The sequence below is a fragment of the Ricinus communis genome, chromosome 10 (assembly GCF_019578655.1).
Source record: "Ricinus communis isolate WT05 ecotype wild-type chromosome 10, ASM1957865v1, whole genome shotgun sequence".
In the NCBI taxonomy this organism is placed as follows: domain Eukaryota; kingdom Viridiplantae; phylum Streptophyta; class Magnoliopsida; order Malpighiales; family Euphorbiaceae; genus Ricinus; species Ricinus communis.
In genome coordinates this window covers 8,494,450-8,518,956 of record NC_063265.1, presented here as the reverse complement: position 1 = coordinate 8,518,956, position 24,507 = coordinate 8,494,450, and the positions used below count along the sequence as shown (strand labels likewise).

The 24,507-nt window shown below is 33.8% G+C and overlaps 6 protein-coding genes and 1 non-coding gene across 7 annotated transcripts; 3 read left to right on the top strand and 4 right to left on the bottom strand.

Moving 5' to 3' along the window:
* The first annotated feature begins 743 nt into the window (after positions 1 to 743).
* Positions 744 to 2,380, top strand: LOC8280495 (norbelladine synthase). Its single transcript, XM_002520014.4, has 2 exons — positions 744 to 1,082; positions 1,957 to 2,380. The coding sequence occupies exons 1-2, from the start codon at positions 899 to 901 to the stop codon at positions 2,265 to 2,267; spliced, it is 495 nt and encodes a 164-aa protein (XP_002520060.1). The 5' UTR covers positions 744 to 898; the 3' UTR covers positions 2,268 to 2,380.
* A 1,929-nt stretch (positions 2,381 to 4,309) lies between these two features.
* On the top strand, positions 4,310 to 5,630 carry LOC8280494 (norbelladine synthase). Its single transcript, XM_002520013.4, has 2 exons — positions 4,310 to 4,729; positions 5,114 to 5,630. The coding sequence occupies exons 1-2, from the start codon at positions 4,435 to 4,437 to the stop codon at positions 5,416 to 5,418; spliced, it is 600 nt and encodes a 199-aa protein (XP_002520059.2). The 5' UTR covers positions 4,310 to 4,434; the 3' UTR covers positions 5,419 to 5,630.
* A 939-nt stretch (positions 5,631 to 6,569) lies between these two features.
* LOC8280493 (THO complex subunit 7A) lies at positions 6,570 to 8,777 on the bottom strand. The gene is made up of 3 exons (XM_002520012.3): positions 8,598 to 8,777; positions 7,671 to 8,294; positions 6,570 to 6,960 (listed from the first exon to the last, which is right to left on the bottom strand). The coding sequence occupies exons 2-3, from the start codon at positions 8,262 to 8,264 to the stop codon at positions 6,826 to 6,828; spliced, it is 729 nt and encodes a 242-aa protein (XP_002520058.1). The 5' UTR covers positions 8,265 to 8,294; positions 8,598 to 8,777; the 3' UTR covers positions 6,570 to 6,825.
* A 1,478-nt stretch (positions 8,778 to 10,255) lies between these two features.
* LOC8280491 (protein EXORDIUM-like 6) lies at positions 10,256 to 11,864 on the bottom strand. Its single transcript, XM_002520010.3, has 2 exons — positions 11,198 to 11,864; positions 10,256 to 10,850 (listed from the first exon to the last, which is right to left on the bottom strand). The coding sequence occupies exons 1-2, from the start codon at positions 11,694 to 11,696 to the stop codon at positions 10,444 to 10,446; spliced, it is 906 nt and encodes a 301-aa protein (XP_002520056.2). The 5' UTR covers positions 11,697 to 11,864; the 3' UTR covers positions 10,256 to 10,443.
* A 544-nt stretch (positions 11,865 to 12,408) lies between these two features.
* Positions 12,409 to 18,116, bottom strand: LOC8280525 (histone acetyltransferase MCC1). Its single transcript, XM_002520009.4, has 7 exons — positions 17,885 to 18,116; positions 15,350 to 15,434; positions 14,522 to 14,742; positions 14,269 to 14,413; positions 13,770 to 13,869; positions 13,440 to 13,668; positions 12,409 to 12,798 (listed from the first exon to the last, which is right to left on the bottom strand). The coding sequence occupies exons 3-7, from the start codon at positions 14,626 to 14,628 to the stop codon at positions 12,621 to 12,623; spliced, it is 759 nt and encodes a 252-aa protein (XP_002520055.1). The 5' UTR covers positions 14,629 to 14,742; positions 15,350 to 15,434; positions 17,885 to 18,116; the 3' UTR covers positions 12,409 to 12,620.
* A 757-nt stretch (positions 18,117 to 18,873) lies between these two features.
* Positions 18,874 to 18,945, top strand: TRNAH-GUG. Its single transcript has one exon. It is a non-coding gene; the product is annotated as a tRNA-His (tRNA).
* A 45-nt stretch (positions 18,946 to 18,990) lies between these two features.
* On the bottom strand, positions 18,991 to 23,083 carry LOC8280489. The gene is made up of 12 exons (XM_002520008.4): positions 22,755 to 23,083; positions 22,556 to 22,663; positions 22,377 to 22,434; positions 21,769 to 21,849; positions 21,551 to 21,622; positions 21,207 to 21,451; positions 21,028 to 21,099; positions 20,609 to 20,728; positions 20,439 to 20,520; positions 20,258 to 20,304; positions 19,388 to 19,469; positions 18,991 to 19,261 (listed from the first exon to the last, which is right to left on the bottom strand). The coding sequence occupies exons 1-12, from the start codon at positions 22,973 to 22,975 to the stop codon at positions 19,178 to 19,180; spliced, it is 1,272 nt and encodes a 423-aa protein (XP_002520054.1). The 5' UTR covers positions 22,976 to 23,083; the 3' UTR covers positions 18,991 to 19,177.
* Positions 23,084 to 24,507: the final 1,424 nt, after the last annotated feature.

The window sequence follows — 24,507 nt, the reverse complement described above, 5'->3', positions numbered from 1 at the left end:
AAGTGAATTATTGTGGTTACGCTCCTTGTTTCTGGAACTCAAAGTCATATTATCCTCGCCTATGTCTCTCATATGTGACAACCAAGCTGCTCTTCATATTGCTGCCAATCCGGTTTTCCACGAACAAACAAAACACATCGAGATTGATTGCCACTTCGTACGTGATCGTTTGATTAGTAATGAGATACGCACTTCTCATGTTCGTTCAAGTGACCAAGTTGGAGATCTTTTCACAAAAGCATTGGGATTCAAACAGTTCCATCACTTGTTAGGCAAGTTGGGCATATGTAATCTTCATACTCCAACTTGAGGGGGAGTGTAGAGATTTTCCTATATCATAGACGTTCCTATTTTAGATGTTCCTAGTTTTAGTTTTATTTCCTATCCTTCTTGCTTCCTATTTGCTTCCTATTCTTTAGGGGCAAGCTTAGTTTTCTTTCTATATTGGATGTACAGATGGTTGTATACATAGCACACATTATAATCAATAAATATTATCTTTTTCCATTAATATTTTCTCATATCCCTACCTTGTAAGCATAATTCAATTTTTTTCAGATATTCAATACTGTTACTTTTTCAAAATTACCTCATGATTTAACAGAAAATCCAAAAATATATCCAACAAGCTTTACACGAGGGAATCCGACCCGTTTGTGCTGGCCTGGATAAATACAAGCAAGGAAACAGACAAACAAACAAAAATCATTACACAAAGGTGCCGTAGGTATCACGAAATAGTAATTGTGCCGGCCATAAAATGATAACGTTTTAGTGCTTTGGAGGCTCTCATCCAAGACTCTGTACGAGTGTGCGTTAAAAAACAAAGAGGCCTCAAATTAAGCATCACATATAAGCTTCGATAATCCAGAATCAAGAATCTAAATCAAGAAAAACAATGCGGGATCAAGTATCAGCAGAGACTCCGGTAGGAGCTCCGGCTCGTATTGTATGGGATGCTTACCGTGGAGTTGAACTTGGAAGACTTGTTGATGAGCTACTAGGCGATGTTCTTGGTAAAGTGGAAGTTGTAGAAGGTGATGGAGGGGTGGGGACTATAATGAAACTTACATTTCCTCCTGGTAAATTACTTCCACAAACTTTTCTTCTTACTTAATTTAATATTTAACTATGGGGTATTGGATATATTTTACTCCTGACTTCCCCTGTCTTGTTATTATTTGATTAACTGACTGTCAAATTTTAGGCTTTGCAAATGCTTGATGGAATTAGTTAGGGTATTTTGTACTTTAATTAATGTCTTAGGAAGCTTGGTGTCCAAGCTGGGCTTCCTCCAATTCAATGGCGCCAGACGTGACGGTGGTCTGGTGAGATCACTCAGATGATTAAGTTAGGTAGTTCATTGAGAGAAGAGAGAGTTGTTAGTTAAGGAAGTTTCGTTGAAAGATTTTTTAAAGGTTTAGGTTACCTTCTTCTTCTAGTTCTGATCTTTTGTTTATACATGTAGCAGGGATAAGTCTGTCATACCTATTGCAATAGCTATTTGACATGTGTTCTGACTTTTCTTAAGCCTCATTCTTGTAACTTGGTCCTAATTATTAATTTTATGCTTTACTAAGCTTGGGTTCCTAAAGAACTTCATTAAGAGTCTTCATAGTTACTTATATTCGTTGTAAGGATATTTCAGTTATTCTGTTATGACTCTTTATAAACGTATTTTTAAAAAAATAAAATTGTCCAAAGCAATTTTTATTTAGACTAATTCTTATTGATTATGACCAGAAATTAATAAATTTCATATTAATGGATTTGGATTATTGTTTGTTTAGGATTCTGACGTCTATGCCATCATGTAAGAATGTAATCAATATCATCATTTCATTAAATACATGATGCGATGGATCATAGTCATGTAATAACTTCTCCAATCTCCTAAATGAACTGTGTCATTCATTTGTTAAATTGATGTATATATATATGTTGATGGTCTATTAGGAACACCCGGAACTGGTTACATGAAGGAAATATTCACAAAGATGGACGATGATAAGCGCGTGAAAGAAACAGAAATCATCGAAGGAGGCTACAAAGATCTTGGGTTTGATCATGTTCGTATTCGCTTGGAGATCATTGAGAAGGATGATGATGATGCTGCTGGTGAATCGAGTATAATCAGATCCACAATAGAGTATGAGATGGATGAGACCAAACCCGAGCTTGCTTCTTTTGTCTCTACCAAGCAACTTGAGATTATGGCTGAAACCATTGCGAAGTATCTCACCCACAACAAGTCCACTACCACATAAAGCAACTTAGAAAAAAGAATTTTTATTTATTATTTATGATGCTAAAACTTTAAAAGGTATGGACGAGAATTAATGTCGACATATTTTTAGTCCATAGAATTATTTTTTCTTTATTTTGTTATTGTTATCTTTTATTTATATATGACTTTTTTTTATTAAAAAACATAAAAAAATTAATTCATGAGTTTATAATTATTAGCTTTACCTCTTCACATCCGTTACAAGTAAATATTTATTAAGAATTCGTGATACAAAGATATTTATTATTTGTTATATCATATATCAATTCTCAGTGGATTGTTGATCTTTTTGTATAAATTAAGATATATAATATCAAATATTTAAGAATTAATAATATTATTTTAAGTTGGAATAATTATTATTTGTCTCTTGCATTTTTATATATATTATATTAGCATCTCTTTTACATTTAAAAATTATAATTTTTATTTTATAAATTCATATTATAAAGTCATTCCATTACAATTTTTATTATTCAATAATTAAGTAGATTATGTTAATTACAAGCACTTACATTTAGTAACATATTGAGAATTCATAAACTTTAATTTTAAATCGTCATAGACTTTAAATTTGAAGTATTAAAATTAATTAAATAAAAAAATGTTATAAATTATAAAATAAAAGAATATTTTTTATTTTTTGTAATTCAGAATTGTTAATTAATAATTTAGTTAGGTACTATAGTTGTAATTTTAATAAAAGAATTAAAGACCAAATTATATTTTATTTGTTAATTTCGTCCTTTGATTTCATTGATTTTCAAAATGTAAGGAGATTCTAGCCCAATAAATTAAGTATAAAAGGCAACTTATATATTAGACAAAAGTTAAGAGATAAATATTATAAATTAAAGAAAATGAAAGAATGAAAAATATTATAAATAATGTAAATATGAAAAAATAATGTGGTATATAGTAATGAGATATTTGAAATTTGAGGTTTATGATCTTGAATTAGGATTAGAAATGTGAAAAAGTATTAAACTAATGACCCTAATCTTTTATTGGTATATTAAATCATAATAAAATTATAAAAATATTAAAGGACAGATATGAGTTATACAAAAAACCCAACTCATGCATACCAAAAAAACAAGAACAAAAATGATAGGCTTCATAGTACAGATTCTACAAATGGAACTCATTTCTTTCATTCGTAGTGAAAATGAAAACTAAATGCTTTCGTCCTGAACTGAAGAAAATTTCCAGTCCCTGCCGACAAAATTTAGCAACTTGATAATCTTGATTTATACAATTCAACTTTCTTTTTAACTTCCATCAAAATTATGATATTGACTTTTCTTTACATATCAGAATTCAATGATATTCTTCTTTCCTTTTTCTTTTCTTTCTTTGGTGCTTTCAGATAATGGAAGTATGAAATACCTATCGAAATGGAACACATGCACTTTAAAAAATAAATTTAACATATATTTTATATAAAAAATTGTTATTTCATGTATTATAAGTTTATCTTTTAAACTTAAAATATTATTTAAATAAAAGAATACTTTTTCTCTTATATAATAATAAGTAGATATGTTTTAGAAATTTTCTATTTAAATGATTCTTTTTATTTTTTTTTAATTTTAAAAATAAAAATTAAAAAAAAATTATTTTTAAGCAAACACACCCTAAAATTCATATTTCTTTTGCAATTAAATAAAAGTGTGAGTTTTGATTCGTCATGTTTGTGAAATAGCTCAATTTCAACAATATATCAATTAAAAGTATACTGAATTCTTAACTGATGTATTTAATAAGAAATTAAAGATTTATGCCTAATATAGATAAAATTGAAATATAATATTAAATTAAGAAAGAGTGAAAAGGCTCACAATTTCCTTTTCTAATTAACTCTTATTATTATTATTATTATTATTACTAATTTTTATTATATGTTCCATCAGAAAGCACATCTTCCATTTTCTAACTACGCAACTTTCAGCAATAACTGTAAGGTGCTTAAGCAAAAAAGCAACTGGCCATGAATAGAATTATTTATGCTTGCCTGTATAGGTAAAAGGGATCACATTATTCACGGTGACGCAGATATCAGGAAATATAATATTGTGCGGGTCACAAAAATTGATTCTCTCCGCAGATTTATGGACAATTTATGAGGGCACGAAGTATGGTCACAAATGGCTTTCCAGTGCATTGTAGATAATTCTTATCCAAGACTTTGTATGTATATATGTGTTTTAAAACCCAAAAAAAAAAAAAAAAAAAAAAGAACAAGAATCAAGAAAGCAATGCGAGGCCAGGAATCAGTGGAGACTCCGGTGGGAGTTCCGGCGAGTATTGCATGGGATGCTTACCGAGGACTTGAGTTTGGAAGACTTGTTGATGAGCTACTTGGTAACGTTGTTGGTAAAGTAGAGGTTGTAGAAGGTGATGGTGGTGTTGGTACTATTATGAAACTTACATTTCCTCCTGGTAATCAATTCATGGACCAATTGTTTAATTTGGCGCGTTTATATTTTCGCTTTCACGTATATTTTGGTTTGGTTTTTTGAGCTAAATTGACTACTAGCTAGTCAATGGAACTGTAAGATTTTGTCAATTAGTTTTTTTTAGCCATAATGGGGTATTGGGTACATATCACACTTGATTTTAACTATGATTTCTGCATAGAAAAGCTGCTGCATGATCAGCTTGTCTTGGCCCTCCTGTTCTGGCTATTTCATTATCTAATTGTTAGGTTCTATGCTTTAGAAATGCTTGATGGAATTAGTTAGGGTACTGTTCACTTTAATGTGCGATGAAGCTAGATGTTAAACTCATTTGTTAAATTGATGTATTATGTGGATGATCTGTCAGGAACGCCTGGAAGTGGTTACATGAAGGAAATATATACAAAGATGGACGACGACAACCGTGTGAAGGAAACAGAAATCATCGAAGGAGGCTACAAAGATCTTGGGTTTGATCATGTTCGTATTCGCTTGGAGATCATTGAGAAGGATGATGCTGCTGCTGAATCAAGTATTATCAGATCCACAATAGAGTATGAGATGGATGAGACCAAACCCGAGCTTGCTTCTTTCGTCTCTACCAAGCAGCTTGAGATCATGGCTGAAACCATTGGGAAGTATCTCATTGACAAGAATTCCAGTACCGCATAGAGTGTTTGTATTAATATTCCTCATGGACTTTCTCTATTTTTCATTACAGAATACATCAGAGTAAAAAACATTATACAATTTAAATTAATTAGTCCATGCTACTAATAATTTAAGAAGCTAAAGTATCTGTAAAAGAAAAGAAAAATATCAGTGTACGTCTGTTGTGATGTAATTTGCTCGTTTTGGTTTTGAAATTGTTGGCTTTGCTTCAATTGAGATGGGAACAACAAAGTAGCGGATGGTTACAAAGAGAAGTTCATAAAGATCCATGATGAAATGCTATCTAAAAAGAAGCAAATTTTTGTGGAAGGTGGATATCTGATATGGGATTTTACATTACTATAGTTCTAACTGTGAAAATAAAAGCGAATGGATAAATTAAATATTAGAACTTTTGAAAAGAAATTATTATACAATCACATGGACTCATAATAAATTAAAAATTGCTTCTGCTGTTTAGCTTGGAACTTTGAGAATTATACAGGAACGTGCTAGAAGGAATTTCGCATTGAGAATGTAGACACAACTGATGATTTATGCATCATAAAACCAATATGAAGTCTTATGGGGGCATCTCATTGCCAGAAAAGGAAAAATGAACTACCTGCTACAATGAAGCACATCAATCAGTATGCAATTCTAACCCAAGGGCAAATGTTGTAAGGATGTATTTTAACTAATTAACTAGCTACAAAAAATAAGAAAAAACACCAACAAAATTGAGAAACAAATGGTAATACATTTTTTGTATTTATACGACTCAATATCATTATTTGAAAAATTAATTTTATGGCTTATGCCCAGAATAAGATTTTCTTTTCTTATTTTTTCCTGATCTGCTCCGGCAGGTTTTATTTTTCCTCCTTAAGCAACTTTAACCACAGTCGCAGAAATAAGAAACTTCTCTGACTTTAGCACTCGACCTTAACTTTTCAACTTTATGGCGTAGGGCCTTTTATATTCAATTTAGCTCCTCTTGAGGACTTTGAATGCTTAATTTGTAGCTAAAATGATAAACTTATAATGACACTCCTAAAGAAGTTGGTGCCAGCCTACTGATTAGCTTGTATTCATGGAGGCTCCACAATTACACATATACCAACAGAGTTGAGCGTTATAGAGTTAGTAGAAAGAAAATTTTAGACCCTAACTGAATAATAATGGATCAAGAAATTTGGTGGGAATTAAAGGAGATGAGAATTTTCTCACAACACAATGTGGAAATATGCAGGACAACAACAGCTACAGAAAATTTTCAATTTCAAGTTGTTGCCTATATATTACAACAGAAGAGCAAAGCTACATTTCCAATTTTTTACTACAAAAGAAATTTATGCAATCTGGCTAGAGAACATATAAGGTCTTGAAAAGCACAGCACCACCAAATCGCAGGATGGATAGAGTATGTCACTGATCAACAGCCATTGCTTCTGAGCCACCATCTGCATCCTCCATCCCATTTTTCTGATCCTCAGTTGCCATTCTCATCTCCTCAATCAAATTCTTTTGATCTTCCTCTATACTGTTTTGCAACTCATCTACCTGCAGAGATGTTAAAGACAACACTGATGGAAACAGGCAAGCAGATTGATCACATAATACAGAATCTATGATAGCACCCAGCCTGTCCAATGCAAATACAGCATTCTAAAACGTTAATGCCATATTACTTCAATAGAAAGAGATTTAATTATCTGTCAGACAGCTCTGGCAACTTCTAATCATATGAAAAAGTCACGGAGTAGCAACCACATACAAGTATATTAACAATCTTGTAAGACAAAGATTAAAGCTAAGTCGAGAATGAAGAAAGAGAAAACAAAGGGCGAATGTCAGTTGGATTACTTCTATATTTTCCTTCCTTGATATCTAACCTAATGCATTTATACCAGTGGCATTGGTTCAAAAAGATGCAATGATGCATGCACATTTTAAAACACAGCCAATTAAGAGTTCAGATAAAACCAGAAGCATCAATCTATTTTCAACTCAATTCCGAAGTTACATTAGACCCCTCTGAAATTCAGCAGTTGTTCTACCTTTTATCAACTACCTTTTCATTTTGTAGATGCTAAATTTTGATATATATGGCCAGAACAAGTGATAATCTGACACGATAAGGCCTCCCAAGAGAAGTCTCAGTCAATAAAACATAGCAGAAAAAAAAAATCACAACATAGAAAATCACCAGAGTATATGAACAAAGCACAGCTTAAGAAAAAAATAAACAAATAAATAAAACTGCAGCATACCACATGCAACAAAAGGGCAAACTGTTTCTTTCGAAGCTCCAGCAACCTCGAACCAGCGATATTCTCTGCCTCCAAACCAGCAATCTCTTTCTCCAAATCTTCTATAAGCTTCTGTGTCTCCGACCTTGGTGGTTGCATAGCAATCAATTTCCTGATAGCCTCACACTCCTCCTTATGTTGCCTTTCAATTTTACTCTCCTCAAGCTGCTTCTTCAAATCCTCAATATCATCTTGCGCCTGTGAAATCTGCCTAGTGATCTCATCAATCAACTCGGTAAAATTCTCCTTCTCTCTCAAATTGGCATCGATCACAGCTTTACTTTTAAGAAGTGGAATCTCAAAAGTCGATAACTCTTGCAAGAATGCTTTTGAAAGCCGAACACAGTCATTGTAGTTATCCTCATCATTCTTTTCAACTTCAACAACAAAAGAAGTGAACTTTTTTTGAAGCTTTTTCAATGGAGGTTCACCACGAGTAGTTGTTGTACGGGTAAGTAACCTATGTTTTATTACAATATCATCTTCTAAAGGCCCAAAAGCATAGTTTGCTGCTACTGTTTCTCCTCTTCCTGAAATTTTCCTCCCTTTCAACATCTGATATATTGCTCACTTTTATCTCAAACCCTATCGAATTAATTAAAAGAAAAACAAAAAGCATTAAGAGTGTGTTTGGAAAGTCTAAAATCAAGACAACAATTACAATAAAAAAAAAATAAAAAAATTCATGAAAATTGGATTCTTGCACATGATCTAATCCGAGCAAGGGCAGCTGATCGCACAACGACAAAATCAAGATAAAATGGAAGCAATTAAAGTTAAAGACGATCAAATTCAACACTGAAGCAATATAAAGAGTTGTAATTTCGCACTAAGAAGATCAAAATACATCATAAATATGTAGAGAGTGAGAGAGAGAAATTTCGGTACCTTACAAGCGAGGAAGACAGAGGCCTAGCGCGAATGCCACTTAGTTAACTCGGAATCAGCTCGGATTGGAAAGGATGCTCTCTGAGATTCTGATTATTGTTGATCTGAGTAGAGCCCTAAGGTCGACATGTTTGATCTCTCTAATTGGATTACTTCGGCTCATCAAGTATCCGTTTTAACCCATTGGTTGTTTTATATTGGGCCTCTTGGGCTTGACAGCAACTTTTTATTCTTAACGCCATTGACTGCTTTGACTAACGGTCTTTCAGTTAGAATTTTAATGGATCTAACCAATCATATTTTAAAAGTAATTCATTTTAATAAATAAAAAAATAAGCAAACATTATAATTGGCTAACTTTATTTCTTGAAAAAAAAAAGAAGCTAACCTTTTCTTTTCTTTTATGAAATTATAATTAGCAAACTAGTGAGTGATTTCTTGATCATAAATATGTTGATATAAACTTATTAATATTCGTAGTTTCTTGGTTAATAATATTGCTAAGTTATTTGATATTACCACCATGATCATATAGTCTATGTATTTATGAATAGTAAAACCCAACATTGATCCAAGATTAATATTTAATATTAATTAATCTGGTAGCTTGATTAGTCTCAGCTTTTAGTTATAACTTGAGATTTCATACAGTCCAAGATAGAACCCACACATGAGAGTAGGATTAGAATTAGCCTAAACCAGATTAAGCTCGCTGGTTGGTACCTCGATTTTCTTATTTTGCAAAAGAGCCCACAAACATAAAACGACTTGTTTTGCTGCTTAAAACGACAATTAATAAAAGGAAAACGAACCACCGCCAAGCTGAAAATCCTATTCATGTCAGGATTCCAAACTTATATAAACCGCTCTATTCTCTGTCTACAAGCAGCATCAGCCAAATCTCCATCAAGTTTCCGCTTTCTTACTAGACTCTTCTTTCTATCAGTCGAGAGAGTTTCACAATGGCAAGAAGAAGAACAAAGCGTGCTGCTAAGAAGCCAATGCGAGTGGAGAAACTCGCAACTGCCTTCACTTGCCCATTCTGCAACCATCCCGACAGTGTCACTTGCGACATTGACAAGAAGGTGTGGGTCGGTGAAGCTGAATGCCATATCTGCACAGAAAGCTTCGGGACTAAAATCAATCGTTTAACTGAACCTATCGACATCTACAGCGAATGGATTGACGAGTGTGAGCGAGTCAACAAACATTGAAGATGTTTCTTGGTTTTGTTCTTATGATTCTCTAACAGTTTCTCGATTGATTCTCGGAGGGTAGTTTAGGGCTCTGTTTTGATGTTTATCTTAAAGCTTGCGATTATGTTAATTAGTTCTTAATTATGGAAACTTCTTCTGGTTATGTAGTTATTGATTTGTAGTCGTGTTTCGAAGTCGATTTTTTTGCATGTGGTGGAGAGACATATTATGTCCTTTACAATGTAATTAGAAAGAAAGCAATATAACTGATCCTTCCTTTTCTTTTTCCATTTAAAGAATGTATCACCCATATGTTTATTGGGTTTTAAACCAGAAGATTACTTGTAAGAAAGTTATTGATTGTAAAATTATGCTTATTCAGAAAAGAAAAAGAAGTATAATAAAACTGTTCTTAGTAAATCACATCATAAGATAAATGCTCACTAGAACATACTCCATATGTACAGAAGAATTATTTTATCTTGGTAAAAATTTTGTCAATAAGTGAGACCTATACAAATTCAGATTCTCAGAATATTTTCTATTTTTTTCCTCTCGTCCTGGGAAAAAAAGAAGGAAAAATGACAAGCCAAAAGAAATTTACTTCTCTCCTCTGCCTATGTATGATACAAGATACATACATTAGGAAGTTACATTAGGGTAAAGCATGACTTTGTTTTAGGATTCCATATAGCAGGGAGTAAGAACTTGTTCCCATTTGATCCATGTGCATTAAAAGCGCCACCAGTTGCGGGGTCGATTCTTATCTTTCCGGCGTTCCCAACCAGTGCTCCACTTCCAAAAATGCCACGGCAAGCTTCACTAGCCTCAACAGGGTCCCTGATATTATCGTGGAAAAATCCTGTCTTAAATGGGTTGGTAACAAGATCAACTAGTCCCTGTGCAAAGGCAATGACCATAGCATCTCCGGCCACATGGCCATTTGGCGGCTTCAATACAGCACCTACTGGACCTGTGTCTGCCTTGTGGAATGGCCATGCACATTCCCCTGGACATTCAATTTCTGGGTTGCCAACTATAAGAAATGGTTGATCATCTGCAATTTCCAAAAAGAGAATTAAGACTGTGCCTTATCTCAAATCGACCAAACAAGGAGCATCATTTTTGGGTTTAAACCAAATGTCAGCAATGTTGACGTCAACTTCTTCCAAATGCTCACTAAAGAGTCTATCTTCCTATTAGGTGAACTAACAGGAGCACTCCATATATGTTCGGCCTATGCATTCAGAAATTACCTCCGGAATTCTGTTAGCCATGGAGCAAATTGTAATTGCCACTTTGAACTAATCCTTATGCTTTCCGTGGACTGATTAGAACTTATATGACAATATTTCTTATTTATTTATAAATAGAAGACAATAGAAAGGAAAAATCTCAAGTTACCACTAATTCCGTGGGATGCACATTTGCCCATGCACAAGCCTTGCACTGAAACATCCTTGGCAGTGAAAATAACAGGAATACCAGCACCAGCCACCTTCTGTTTTAGAATCTTAACATATTCAGCAGTAATGACATTTCCCATTGCGTAACTGGTATCAGTTACTTGCTTCGCCACACGGACCTTAATAGGGCCTTTACCTTTACCAGCAGCCTCTTGAAACCCCTCAACAACATTCCACCATTGAGACACTTGAGGCTCTAAGTTGGCAGCCCCATTATAATTCAAAGATTTAATAAATCTTCTAAGTAATTTCTTGTGTTTATGGCCAAATTGACCGTACCATATGATTGCGAGATTCAGATTTCCGGTCAGGAGAGGGCCGCCGTGGTGGGTTAGGACGGGGGTGGCGGGGGGAGCGGTGATGCTGAGACATGAAGGGAGGAGGAAGCAGAGAGATAGAACAATAATAGGGGAAAGATTTTGGAGAGAAGACGCCATTGACAAGAATTTATGTATCGTTTTGAATTAGGATTAGTGCATGGAAGATAAAAAAAATTTATAGGGAGGTATAGGATTTGCATGGATGCATGATATTGATGCACTAGAATTAGAGTAGTCTAATTTAGAGGATCAAAATGGCTATATTAGTGGAACATCAATCCTTAAAAGCAATATGATTTAGGATAGAATATATTTACAAATACAATTAATTGACACCACAGAAGAAGCTAATTGAATTTCTTTAAAATTCAGGCAGATTTATGGGTTCCAAACAGTGATTCTTATTATCCTGGTGAACAATGGACCTGATTCTTATTCTATTTCCAGTTTCGAGAGGCTAGGAATGTTTAGGGTCTTCAATCTCGAAACTATGAAAAATTTAGACCAATTATCAAATATATATGGAATGTCATCTGAGCAGCTTGATTGATATTCTTAAAAAAAAAACAATGGAAAACTTATTAAATCTCTTTCTCTCCATCCATCCACTAATATTAATAATAAGAAAAGTAATCATCTTAATTCAAATTTTGAAAAAATTGCAAGTTCACGCATGGATATTAATATAAAGAGGTTATTATCGTATAATCTTTTTATAATTATAACTGCCTTTCACGATAATTTTATTATCAAATTACTTGAACTTTACTTTATTCTTCCTAGCATTTGATGAACTGTTTAGATACAAGGACATGAATGGGAACAAGGGTTAGAAGTAGTTTTGTGTTTGTATATGAAATCAACATAATGAATTACAAGGACATGTCAGTATCAATATATATAAATAATTACAGAGCATGGTGATTTTATGAGGGAAATAAAAAACAAATAGAGACTACAGTGTCGGGGCAGGAGTAAAAGACAACTCTGTAACACAGTCCCAAATTCATGGAAGTCGGGTAATGAAATAAGCTTAGCTTATTACACGCATTCGTAACTCGTACATTCAGTTGTGTGGTTTCTCTTGTTCTGGATAGATATAAGAGAATGGGTTTCTCTGCATTTTGGCCATTTTGGCTTCTCTTCGCTCTTACATAGCCTTGCAGTTACTGACCTAAGACCATTCCTCATGTAACTCACCACGGCTGTGACCAGCTCCCTGCAGACAAGTCAACCGCCAGTAGTCAATATTTGTTAATTCTAGAAACAATTCTTGCCCCAACATAACAGATCAAAGGATATTCTCCAAAGAAAAAAAAAAGTGAAGATGGACACTGTAATTGCTAAAGCATATATTTAAGCAAAAGCTCTACATATCAGGTTAAGTTCATCCGCCAAAAGGATGTCTGCATGCACCCATGTCGTAATGTACCTGTTAGACCACAAACAAAAGCCAGACCCAGCATTTTGGAGTCAAGAACAAGTCTTCCAACAAATAAAGCCTCAACATTAAGGCTTCCCTGAACTTTATGTTGGAGAACAAGTTCCAATACAAAACAAGTTGAACTTCATCATTAGCAAATCTAACTACCTAACTGCCACCAATATTTTTGAGTGCTTTCAGATATATGTCTAGTTAATGTCAATCTTACAGCACATAAGAACTAAAAAGCTAATTAATAATAACAGTTCTGAAAAACAGGTTAGTACGGCGCATAAATAAGCTTGGACACAACAAAAGATGGAAACAGAGGAAAATAAAGCAACCATGCCTGTTAATTCTTGTGGCCGTCAATAGAGGAGTATATTTAACGCAAGTTATAACTGGAAAGATGGAATATAAAACTGTTGTCTACTTACAATGGAGAGCAAGGAGAACGACCGCCATTTACATAGTAAACAAACAAGTACGAGTCATAATGCTGGCTGTTGATCAGATAAAAGCCTTGCAACCTTCGTATACATTTGAATGCCATTTTTCTGTATAAATGTATGGCAGGATTATTGTATGAGATCACATGCAAGTAAACAGCACGGCACATATGAATACTTGAAGCATATTTGATAACCTCACGAATAAGAGCAGTTGCTGCAAATCAAACAACCAAATAATTAATAATAGAGCTTGAGAATTTTCAAAATATATGTCAAACAAGAAAATTGCCTGCCCAAGAGAGTGAAACTCCATACCTATACCAAGATTTCTGTAAGTATCTACCACTCCAAGTGTCAGAATGTAGACTAGTGTTTGATCTGGTTTTAAGGGGTCATACCTGAGCAAATCCCCTATCTGCAGGTAGATACCCTTTTTGGTTAGAAATACACCCTAGATGCACAATGAAAAATATAACTCACAAGCACCCAACATAGCTTGCATGCAGCAAATGATAAATATGTTAAGGACAAATATAATCCAATTCCAATCATGAGTTAACATTAGGATACCATGAACATTTTATTAGTTTAAAACATTTCTCTTGGTGCTATCATAAAAGGTATAGAAAGAATAATGCATGAGCTCAATCAAGTTATAGTCATAAATAGTTCAATTTCTCAAGACACATATTTAGTATTAAATGCTCATTAAACATAGCACAATTTGCAATGCAGCCAATAATTCTGTATCCAATACTATAGTTTAAATGAAAGATAGATTCAAGTCATACCCTTAAAAATGTAGAAGACCCACCTCACTGTCTTTTGCCATCACAATTCTTGCAGTGACAAATCCAATAAGCTCATCATTGTGACCATTAGGCCGACTACGATCAACAGCTGCCCAGGACACAATATCACGTGCATTGACAACATTTTGGAAAAACTCTGACTCATACCTAAAAAGATTATGCATTTTTCATAAAGCAACTAAAACATATAAAGGTCTTTACTTGCAATAAAGAAAGAAAAGGGAAAAGTGAGGGTTAACAGATTGTGCAACCCACCTTATAGGAAATACATCTGCATGGAGTTGCTCTAAAATTTCCAAATCAGAAGGCCGTATTGGCCTGTAGCATATAATTGGGCGGTGGGAGATTTTTGGGTTTACCATTTACAATTTTGCTATTAATCCCCGGCAAAGATATGGTAAAATTGGAGAAACTGTACATGAAATTCTTCCATTTATGCCACATCAGTCACCATCTCCATGCAGCAGCTGCAGAAGCTGAGAATATTTTTCTTTCATCAGACTTACTTACAATTGAAACTTAAATTATGTGCACATCACAGGCATGAAGAATCATAACAATCTGAAAGACATAATGTGTGGAGATGCTACAGCGGAAAGTAGAAAGACTAACAGCTTAAATTAGCTCTGGAAGATTGGAAAATTTCAGAGATTACATTCTTTCAGATACTATACAACTAGTCACACTTATCCAACATATTTGCAACCTATATTCATATCACATTCAACTCATTTAAAAACTCATACTGGAAGGGAACCCATCATTAATAAATTAGTGTGATAAAATCAACCATAAAGGAAAATTTTATGAGAAACTTTGAAGTAGAAAACTCCAAGTTTGAATCCTTTGCCAAATCCTCCGAGCAAATAAAAGAAAATAAAATTCTTTGTAGCAAACATAGCACAAGTTGTAAATCTTTCATAGAATGAAGTAATACTGAGAAACTATTTATCCATGGCATGCTTTCCAAAAACCTCTCTTGAACTTAAGCCCCTTAGTAGCTGACAAGTAATGTTTTCCATGGTCAAAGAATTACTCATTTCAAAGCTCAAACACAGAAGTTAAAATAGTGACATTGCTTACATCGAAAAATTTCCTTCACTGGCTCTTTCAGATGGTAATTAAGGTGCTGATCAAAGTATCAGTACTAAGGGTTCTTTGGTATGATCTGCAAAAGTCAACCAACCAGATAACCAATCAGTATGTAGCAGATTCTTCACCTGATAGATCTTAAAGTAGTATTGGATGCCATGCAAAACTGGTAAAATTTTAATAGAAAAAGAGTTGAACATAATAAAGTAAGTCACACAATAAAGTTAATTAACTTTAATGTCCACATATCAATAGCCCCCAATCTGAGAAGATAAAATAAAAAGAGATCAACTTTGAAATGCAGCAGCTTCACTGCAGCAATTATTTTAGTACTACAAGTGAAACAGAAGACAAACATTCAGAGGAATTGAAATATAAAGCAGCAAAACCTCAACCAAGCAGGAAACTGTATCCCTGTCTATTTACGACATTTGCCTTATCAACTAACAAAAAACCAAATGTATATCCCACTTCACTTGGAGAGGTTATAATGTTTTGTGACATTCTTACAACATGAATGTAGGCCAATGAATAACAAATTAGTTAAACCTAAATGCTCTAGAAGGAAAAAGTCAATAAGCATCCGCACCATGTCAATATCAGATAAATCAGGATTGGATATAAAGAGAAGAAAGAAGATAACATATATGAGCAATGTAGACTGATAATGAGCTAATGTTGGACATAAGGATGGAGCTTTCTTTGTCTTCAGCCTAATTGGTTAATTAAATAACCTCGGCCACAAAGCTATACGAAGTCTCAACTATATATTTTTCAAGATATAACCATATATTAAACAAAATATGGAATGGTTTTTACAAAGAAGAAAAATGTGCCAATTATCATGATAGCTAACCACATACCACGAGCATTGAAACTACCGATTTTCCAGGTATATGTTAATACACGAAATATCTACTGCTATACCAATACCAGCTATAAATCTGTTGTAAGATAGTTTTAGAAAGTGTTTTATTTGTATGTCATTAGCATGGCCGCTCATTTGCACCTCACGAGCTCCCACCAAAGGATAAACTAAGTCAGTCCATCTGTCATTATGAGTTATAATGTAGGACAGTAATAACACAGAAATTTCAGACAAAGATGTATAGATTCGGAGAAGAACCTTACCTAAAATTGTCTACTAGAATCCACATTTATACTAGTTAAGATAAATCCTAATCCTAGATGGAAAACTATCCTACCAATTAAATAAAAGACCTTTTAAACAAGAATCCTAAATGAAGATAAAAAAAAAGAAAAAAAAAGAAAAAAAAAAACTAAATAGGAAAGCTTAATAAAGTTCTAAAGCAAACAAAATAACAAAAATTAAATAGTGCCCTAATTTGACTAGTACGCTCCTGCATCAAATTATCTGTGTTATTAAAAAAAAAAAAATGATCTCTCTGTGTTTCTCTCAGTCTTAAAAGAAAAGCCAAGCTCAAACGTGCGATATTGGCTTATTATGCTCCTTATGTGCAAAAGTATGTGGGATGAAGACATCAATTAACTAATGGAGATAAGTTGTCCTTATCTAAAACTGTAAAGCTGTTGACAGAACCAAAGTGGTAAACAAGAATCGCCAACAATTACTGATCATTCACCAAATGGAAATAAACTCCAAAACTCTTCATTTCATTCCATCATATCTAAATTCCAGTAATAAGCATTTGATAATTCCTAGAACTATTCAGGTTCCATAAAGCCTAAATTCTCATCTTTGATCAATTTGCCCTACTCTAGCCAACTGTTGTATTTAACTTTTGTCCGCCACTCACTAATTTCCATTAACAACAAGGAAATATGGTTCCTTCATGAAACGAAACCTTAACCTGAACAGATAATTGGAAAAGAAAAAAAAAAAAAGCCTTTATGAGCACAAACTAAAATCATAAGAGAAGTGCAGACTTTAAGCAGATATTCGGCAGGTATGGTTTACTAAGACAAGTGACATCCTAAACTCCTAACAGTCTTTCTATTTGATGCGTATGTGTAAGCAGAGGTACAGGAAAAATGAGTAGAAAATAGGCAATTAGAAAATGTCTATAACAATCATTCAAGTTCAAGAAAATAAGCCTTATCAAGACCTCGAGAAGAAGAACTTGCAGATAACAAGAAGGAAAAAAAGAAAAGAAAAGACAAACTCTATCAAAGTTATAATAATTCAACGATCCTAAATTGCATTTCTATTTTTCACCATCTAAAAGGACAGTCCAGAAAGTCCTAATACATCATCCAAGACCAAGCTTTGCATACTATACTCAATTCAAGCACTGCCCAATTTCCCAAAAGTATTTCTCTTTCAAAACAAGCTCAACCCAAACAGTAATTTTTAAAGTTCTTGCTAATTTCTTTAACTCAAATAAGATATTAACCATTATCTCAATCAGCAGAAATAAAAAGAAACCAAAAGAAGCAAACATACTGAATCCATAGAATACCAATTCCATAGCTAATCAGAACGAAATTAATATTCAAAATTTGTAATCAATTAGAAACAAACAAAACAAAGAGATCTAAACATACCTCATCCAGTGGTCTTTGGAGAGTAAAATCTAGAGAGGGAGTGTGTAAAGAATGAAAATAAATATGGGAAAAGGGGAGTTGTGAGGGAATTATTGATGGGTAGTTTGTTATATTTTGTTTTCTAAAAGGAAAGCTACTTAATTTTGCAAGGAATCAAATGCTTCGGCTTCTCTTTGCTTTCCTGGAAACAAACCGACTTGGAGGAGCTTTTTGTATAGTTTTTTCCTTCTTTGGGTTAGACTTGACTTTGTGTATACTCTTTTACCAATATTAACAAAAATACCCTTCATAGAATTTTGCTATGGAGTCCTTTTAATTTAGATTAGTAGTATTTAGAGTTCGTTTTCTAGTAGTATTTAGATTTTGTTTTTTAAAAAGACAAAAGAAAAAAGCTTTGCGGTATTGGCATTGCTTCTAACATTATGGCATTATAAATTTATACTCATATATATATATAACTATTTTTCTCCTTTTCGTAAGATTTAATATTTTAAATCAATTTTCCTAATAAGATATTATAGATAATATTAACTATTTTGCTAAATTTTACTTTTATTATATACAGTTAAGAAATTAAGAAAAAAAAAATTTATTAAATCAACGTGAAATTTTCGAACTCTTCAGAAATTAAAAAAAAAAATTCGTTTAAGAAAATGCAATTTAAAAAGAAAAAAAGGACTTATCAACTTAAATCTTGATTAATAATGTTGGAACACATTTATTTGTGAATTAAGTAATTTTTCAAATCACTTTTCAAATTCAAGAGGAAAATAATTTAAGCGCATTATTAATATTAGAAAAATGCTCATATTAGTCAAAGTCGCTCTAGATTGGGTGACAGTTGGGATCAAGAGACCACCTCTATTCATAATGTTTTTGGATATTTTCTTCTTCAAATATTCAGTAAAATAAATCCATTTTAGCAACTAAGTTCATTTATGGCTATACTAACTTTTTTAGATATTTTGGTCTCCGACCTTAAGCATAAAGTGGCTGTAGTTTAGTGGTAAGAATTCTACGTTGTGGCCGTAGAGACCTGGGCTCGAATCCCAGCAGCCACATTACCCTTTTTGGTTCCTAATGCATCACATTAATACATCAGATCAAGAAAGAAACAAGGAAATTTCCCCTCTTGCCAAATCTGTGCAATTGTTCTTAAATCAAGGAAAGACATTATTGAGCTATATTCTGCCTCTTAAATTTTTATTATGTACACCCATCAACACATCTCTGCATCTTTTGCCATTCGAAAGTGCAGCCAGCTAAACACTAAAACATCTCTGCCTCTGTCAATTAAAGTGCAGCACCGGTCATGAATCGATGGTTGAGTACTGCCTCTGCCATAGGCCGTTTTCTGAAGTCAGCATTTAGCATTGCCTGCACATATAGGGAAAAGAAACAAAAAGAAAAAAGTTAAAATATTGATGCAGAACAGTGTACAATGGACTAGGCTGATTGAGTAACCATGTCGGTCTTAATTTCAAAAGAATATATAAAATAGACCTGAAGTAATTGCCAACCAGCTCCATCACCAAGATCCAGAAACTTGACAGCTTCTTCCAAGCGGTCATCTGCTAAACAATACCTGAATCATGAAAAGAAAAGGGAAGGAGGGAAACATTAGAAGTTGAGCATATAACAACATCAACACCACAAGGTTACTAGAAAGTCTTAGCCTCTGTAAAGCATGATCAGAATACCTGGGAACTGTCTTAAATCTTGTCTACAAATTATCCCACTAACTTTAGTTCTAACACGCAAAGCACAAGCCAAGGGGTATGTATAAAAATGCATGTCTACTTTCATACAACCAGATGAGTGTGATAGTTTATACTATTATAGGGAACATGGCGATTAGACAAAATATCAATCACTTAAATTATATTGCATATTGCAGGTTTGTTCAAACAATTTTAGAGGATTTCACTGTTCTGTGAGCATTATTGATATCGACTATGCACTGCTCAGTTTACGTGCACCAACTACTTTCGTCTAAACTTACTCCTAGGCTCACATATAATATTTGTTCCCAGCTTAAGATATAGGAAATATCTGCTTAGTTTTATAAAATTTATAAAAATCCAAAAAGCATGTAGCTTCCTTTAATGAGCATTCTTTGTACGAAAACAATGAGTGAGAAAAGACCGGACATGCTGTCATAAGTCTCAAGGACTCCAAGAGTAAGGAGCCTAATTAAACTTTTCAAGATATGGAAATTAAAGCATAATGCTGAAAGTCAAACAAGCCAAGGAATTTTAAATAATTAATTACTCCATCTAATGAGGCATCCCAACTCCTGCAATCTAATTTTCATTTTATGCATGCACCAAACCAGAATTTTACTCAAGTTAAAAGTTATACAAGTCATCTTACTCTCTTGCAGCTTCAATATCAAGTTTGAAAGTGCTTTCTAAGAGCCTCTGCAAGTTCATGCACAAAAAATTAGGGTCAATAATAGACCAGCAAAAGCATGTATATGCATTGGGTACATATAATGAGGAGGAAAACATGTCTAGCAAGAATGAAATAGAGGAGAAGCAAAGTTGTAGCTTACTTGCAAAGAAAGACCATCCATTATGCCTGCTTCACAAAATGGAACAAAAGCGAAGTATGCAAAAAGGAGACCTGCTTCATATCTATGCAGGATCAAAAAGAAAATAGTCAAAGGAATAAAGCATTGAGATCCCCCATGTATAAAGACAATCCACACTATAAAAAAATTACATGTCATCTGCAATTCCAAAGGCCCTTTTCTGAATAGGGGTGAAGGCACCAGCAGCAGTTGCTCTTCTCCAAAGTCCTTCTGAGAGTGTCCCAAGGCCTTCTTCTTCTAGACTTGAAATACTGGGAAACCATGTCTAGTGGTTATAAAGATCTAGAAACTAATGTATCTTTAGCAGAGACATTATTGTGAAGTACTATTATGAAGATCTACAAAAGGTTTAACTATTTGATTAGCCAAATATGAAACTGGTGCACCTCAGCAAGGTTGGAAGTACACAATTTTTGATAAAATAACAGAATGGATCACAAACAATTTCTAGATAATATAGTCATTTTTGCATTAATCCATTAGCATCAAACAGCATACATGTCTAGAGCAGAAAAATTTAAGTAGAATAAGCGGAGGAATGTTGCAGTACCGAATATCAACAGAAAATGCTAGATCCCGAAGTCGTGGAACTACATAAGCAACATCTTTTTCTTTTACGGTACTGCCATTAGTCAAAAAACATTTTGTGTAAGATATTAAGAAAGTAAACACGTGAACTCTAATAGGAGAATTTAGAAGAGCTGATAAAGTGAAAATTTTCCAACTTACTTGAGAACAATAGAAGACGGTCCAAGACTCTGGTGCAATCTGTCATGGTCATGCATGTAAGCTAAGCCATTAATAGCACCCCTAAGAAGTTTGATTACAAAGTATCTTCTGCGTTTCATTATTTGCTCTTGTTCAAAACGATTCCAAGAGTTATCTCCACCAGAACGGATTTTCGATATTTTTTCACTCACGATTTTTGCATAGTCCGCGGCACTATATTTCCCATCATTCCGGAAAGCAAGCCACTGAGTGTGTATTAAATTTAATCAAAATGATTGCACCTAAAGAAACACCAACTGATTTTATAATTGAAAATGAATATATACCTGGTCTTACATACTAACCTGTTCCCCAGTTTTGGTCTCAAACCCTCCAACAAGTATCAGGAGATTCTGACATATACCTTTTGAACTGCTCTGCGAAAGAGAGACATGGTAAAGATCAATCAATCAACATAATAGCTTAAGCCTCGAAAACTCATAAATTCTACAACAAAAGGAATTGATAAAGCTGCAAATATTTTTGTTTTTAGAAAAAGCAACTACTTCAGGTTTCATCCTACCTGAAGTACAGCATGAGTATTGAGCTCATTTGCTGCCATCATATCAGCTTCAAAACCACCAGCTCGTTGTCCGGGATAAACCTTCACATACAAATCACAATATGATACAGTGCACTAAAATTTTTTTAATGCATCCTGAAACAAAGATGGATGACTCTGCAGCAGGACAGATGAAAAAAGAAAAGGTGGTGTTTGAACATTTACATATGAAATATGTCCATATATAATCTTTCTGGTTCATTGACAATTATAAGACGCTTAATTTGCAAGTAAAGCTAATTAGACTTAAGCAACAAAAACTATCTTTCAACCAAATAGTGGTAAGTTTCTAGTACAAACACATGCTATATTGCAGCCTTTCTTCGGAATAAATCATGTGCAATAATTCAATTCAATGAAATTCGTACAAAATCTTTGTCAATTATGGCATGATTTTATTTCTTTCAAGATGCATTGCTTTTTCAAAATGAAAATATCGAATTCTAGCAGCTATAATCTTGCCAAACATGAGAATTGACTAAGTCGAATTCAAATTGAATTGAATTCTTGCATCTAATTTTGACATTCCAAACACTCTGATAAGGTTCAATATAAAGGCAATGAATTACCTTAAAAATAACTTGAGTTCCTTTAAATGGACCTTGAGCTATTCTACCTTCATAAAGCCTGCAAAATAACTGCCATGAAATAGCATCACCATCACTATCAGTAATCTAAACTAAAAAGTTAAGAATAAATAAGAAAATAATAAAAGTTTGCTAATCTATTCATTTAACACACAACTTACCTGATCTTTACACCTCCTTCACCCACATCCTGAAATTTCAATTGCCCCATATTGCCACCTGGCAATGAGTAATATTCCATATCTATCCCTGATTGATACCCTGAGTAACTGCCACAATTTGAACAAAACATTACCCAAATTTCTTTTTTAAAAAAAAAAAAAAAAACTAGAACTGATAATAAGAAAGAGGGTACAATACCTAGTAACATTCATGAAGCCGTAGCTACCAATGAGTCTGCCAACCTCGAAGGAGTCAGGGGTAGTAATCAGACTCGCCTTACAGAGTTGAGTTCGGATGGGCGAGTTGACTGAAATCGGGGGTTTTGAGAATTTGCGATTGTGAGAGAAGGAATAAGAGCGAGTTGAAGTTGAAGAAGAAGAAGGAGAAGGAGAGAAACAATGGAGTGAAGCGAGAAGCATGATTTTAATAGTTACTGGTAGTGTTTGTGAGCGTGTTCTTCGTGTTTTCCTCCTGGTTAATAGAAATGGCGCCAAGTGAGTAAAACGATAAGGCGTCTGACGTGATCTAATCATCCACAGATAATTCGCCACGTCATACTGTTGAAATTGTTCGAACCAATATATAGGATTACTTTTTTGCTTTTTATATTTTTTACTTTAAATTAATAATATACGGAACATTTGATAGAGACATATTTTAACCATGGATTTTCTCCTTTTTTATATAATTAATATATATTGTGTAGTTAGCTGCAGAAAAATAATTAGTTATTAGTAAAACGTTAACACAGTGTTGATGGGCTTATGACTCATGTTATATGTAAATACAGGCAGAACATTTAAAATTTAATTATTTAATAACTTTAAAATTATCATTTTTAATTTGATATGATATTATATATAAATTTTATTTTTAACATTTTAAATATTTTATATTTTATGTTTTGTTGGATGTCTGAGTTTTTTGAGTAAAGGTGAGAGAATGTGCCAAAGGGCTGATAAAATTAAGGACAGCTAATGTCTCTGCTCCATTAGTCTGCACTTTCAATGGACATCAATCAACTGGACGGGGATAAAGTGCTTGTCAAGTTATACTGGCATGGCAAAGACGACGGACTTCAACACTGCCCGTGTTTACCAACACGCCCGTGTTGGTTGAATACAAATGCGAAAGATACAAGACTGCATTTTGTATCCCTAATGCCCAATACCAGTGGACTGTTATGCCCTTTGGGCTCAAGACGGCCCCATGACATAATAGAGTTTGGACATAGCCGAATCATCTCCTTCTACCCTCATACTTCTACCCTTCAATTATCTCCTTCTTGTAAGAAAACCATATCCAACAAGATAGACCACCTTGTTGAGATCTCCCATATCCCTAAAAACATACAGATAGAAGATACTCTAGTACCTATCATCAACCCTTATAATATATTCAAGAAGCAGAACTTTGTCAGAAAAACCTTTAACCAAATCATCCACAAAAAACCCCTCACTATAAAAGAATATGTTCAATCTTCCTCACTTTCTCAGTGTTCACTTACTGCTACTTCTCAAGAGCAGTATGTTACTCTAGAAATCCCCACCTCTTTCATAGAACAATGGCGGAAACAAGGCTATTCTCATCTCCATCTTGGAGCCGTGAGACTTGTCCTTTTCTATCATGGAAGGATGGGATTGTCTGTTACAGCACGGATGTCGCTTCTGGACACTCGTTATCTCAAGTACGAGCATGCAGTGATTAGGACAATAGTCACAACACTTAACACTAGTAGTGTTGTTTTGACTTTCTTCCCAAACTTTAACCTCTCTCTGAGTGATCCTTATCTATCCACTGCCTTGAAAGTACAAGTCCAAATCACGGGAGCTAGTCAAGTTGAAAATGCTCTCTCAGCGACTCTTCACCATCAGATCGTTTATCGATTGCAGGATCATGCACTTAACTTGCAGATCCCAGGCTTTCAAGCCTCATCTGATGCTTTGTACAT

Bases quoted from the DNA above. Each gene is read 5' to 3' on its own strand.
- LOC8280493 (XM_002520012.3), bottom strand. From the start codon at position 8,264: ATGTTGAAAGGGAGGAAAATTTCAGGAAGAGGAGAAACAGTAGCAGCA. The intron at 6,961-7,670 runs GTATGCTGCAGT...ACATCTCTGCAG, and splicing joins TTGCCCTTTTGTTGCATGTG to GTAGATGAGTTGCAAAACAG.
- LOC8280494 (XM_002520013.4), top strand. From the start codon at position 4,435: ATGGCTTTCCAGTGCATTGTAGATAATTCTTATCCAAGACTTTGTATG. The intron at 4,730-5,113 runs GTAATCAATTCA...ATGATCTGTCAG, and splicing joins GAAACTTACATTTCCTCCTG to GAACGCCTGGAAGTGGTTAC.
- LOC8280489 (XM_002520008.4), bottom strand. From the start codon at position 22,975: ATGCTTCTCGCTTCACTCCATTGTTTCTCTCCTTCTCCTTCTTCTTCT. The intron at 22,664-22,754 runs GTATTGTACCCT...AAATTGTGGCAG, and splicing joins GGCTTCATGAATGTTACTAG to TTACTCAGGGTATCAATCAG. The intron at 22,435-22,555 runs GTAAGTTGTGTG...GTTATTTTGCAG, and splicing joins GAAGGAGGTGTAAAGATCAG to GCTTTATGAAGGTAGAATAG.
- LOC8280491 (XM_002520010.3), bottom strand. From the start codon at position 11,696: ATGGCGTCTTCTCTCCAAAATCTTTCCCCTATTATTGTTCTATCTCTC. The intron at 10,851-11,197 runs GTAACTTGAGAT...TGGAAATTGCAG, and splicing joins TGCATCCCACGGAATTAGTG to ATGATCAACCATTTCTTATA.
- LOC8280525 (XM_002520009.4), bottom strand. From the start codon at position 14,628: ATGGTAAACCCAAAAATCTCCCACCGCCCAATTATATGCTACAGGCCA. The intron at 13,870-14,268 runs GTGGGTCTTCTA...ATCTACCTGCAG, and splicing joins TGATGGCAAAAGACAGTGAG to ATAGGGGATTTGCTCAGGTA. The intron at 12,799-13,439 runs GTAAGTAGACAA...ACTTGTCTGCAG, and splicing joins CGTTCTCCTTGCTCTCCATT to GGAGCTGGTCACAGCCGTGG.
- LOC8280495 (XM_002520014.4), top strand. From the start codon at position 899: ATGCGGGATCAAGTATCAGCAGAGACTCCGGTAGGAGCTCCGGCTCGT. The intron at 1,083-1,956 runs GTAAATTACTTC...ATGGTCTATTAG, and splicing joins GAAACTTACATTTCCTCCTG to GAACACCCGGAACTGGTTAC.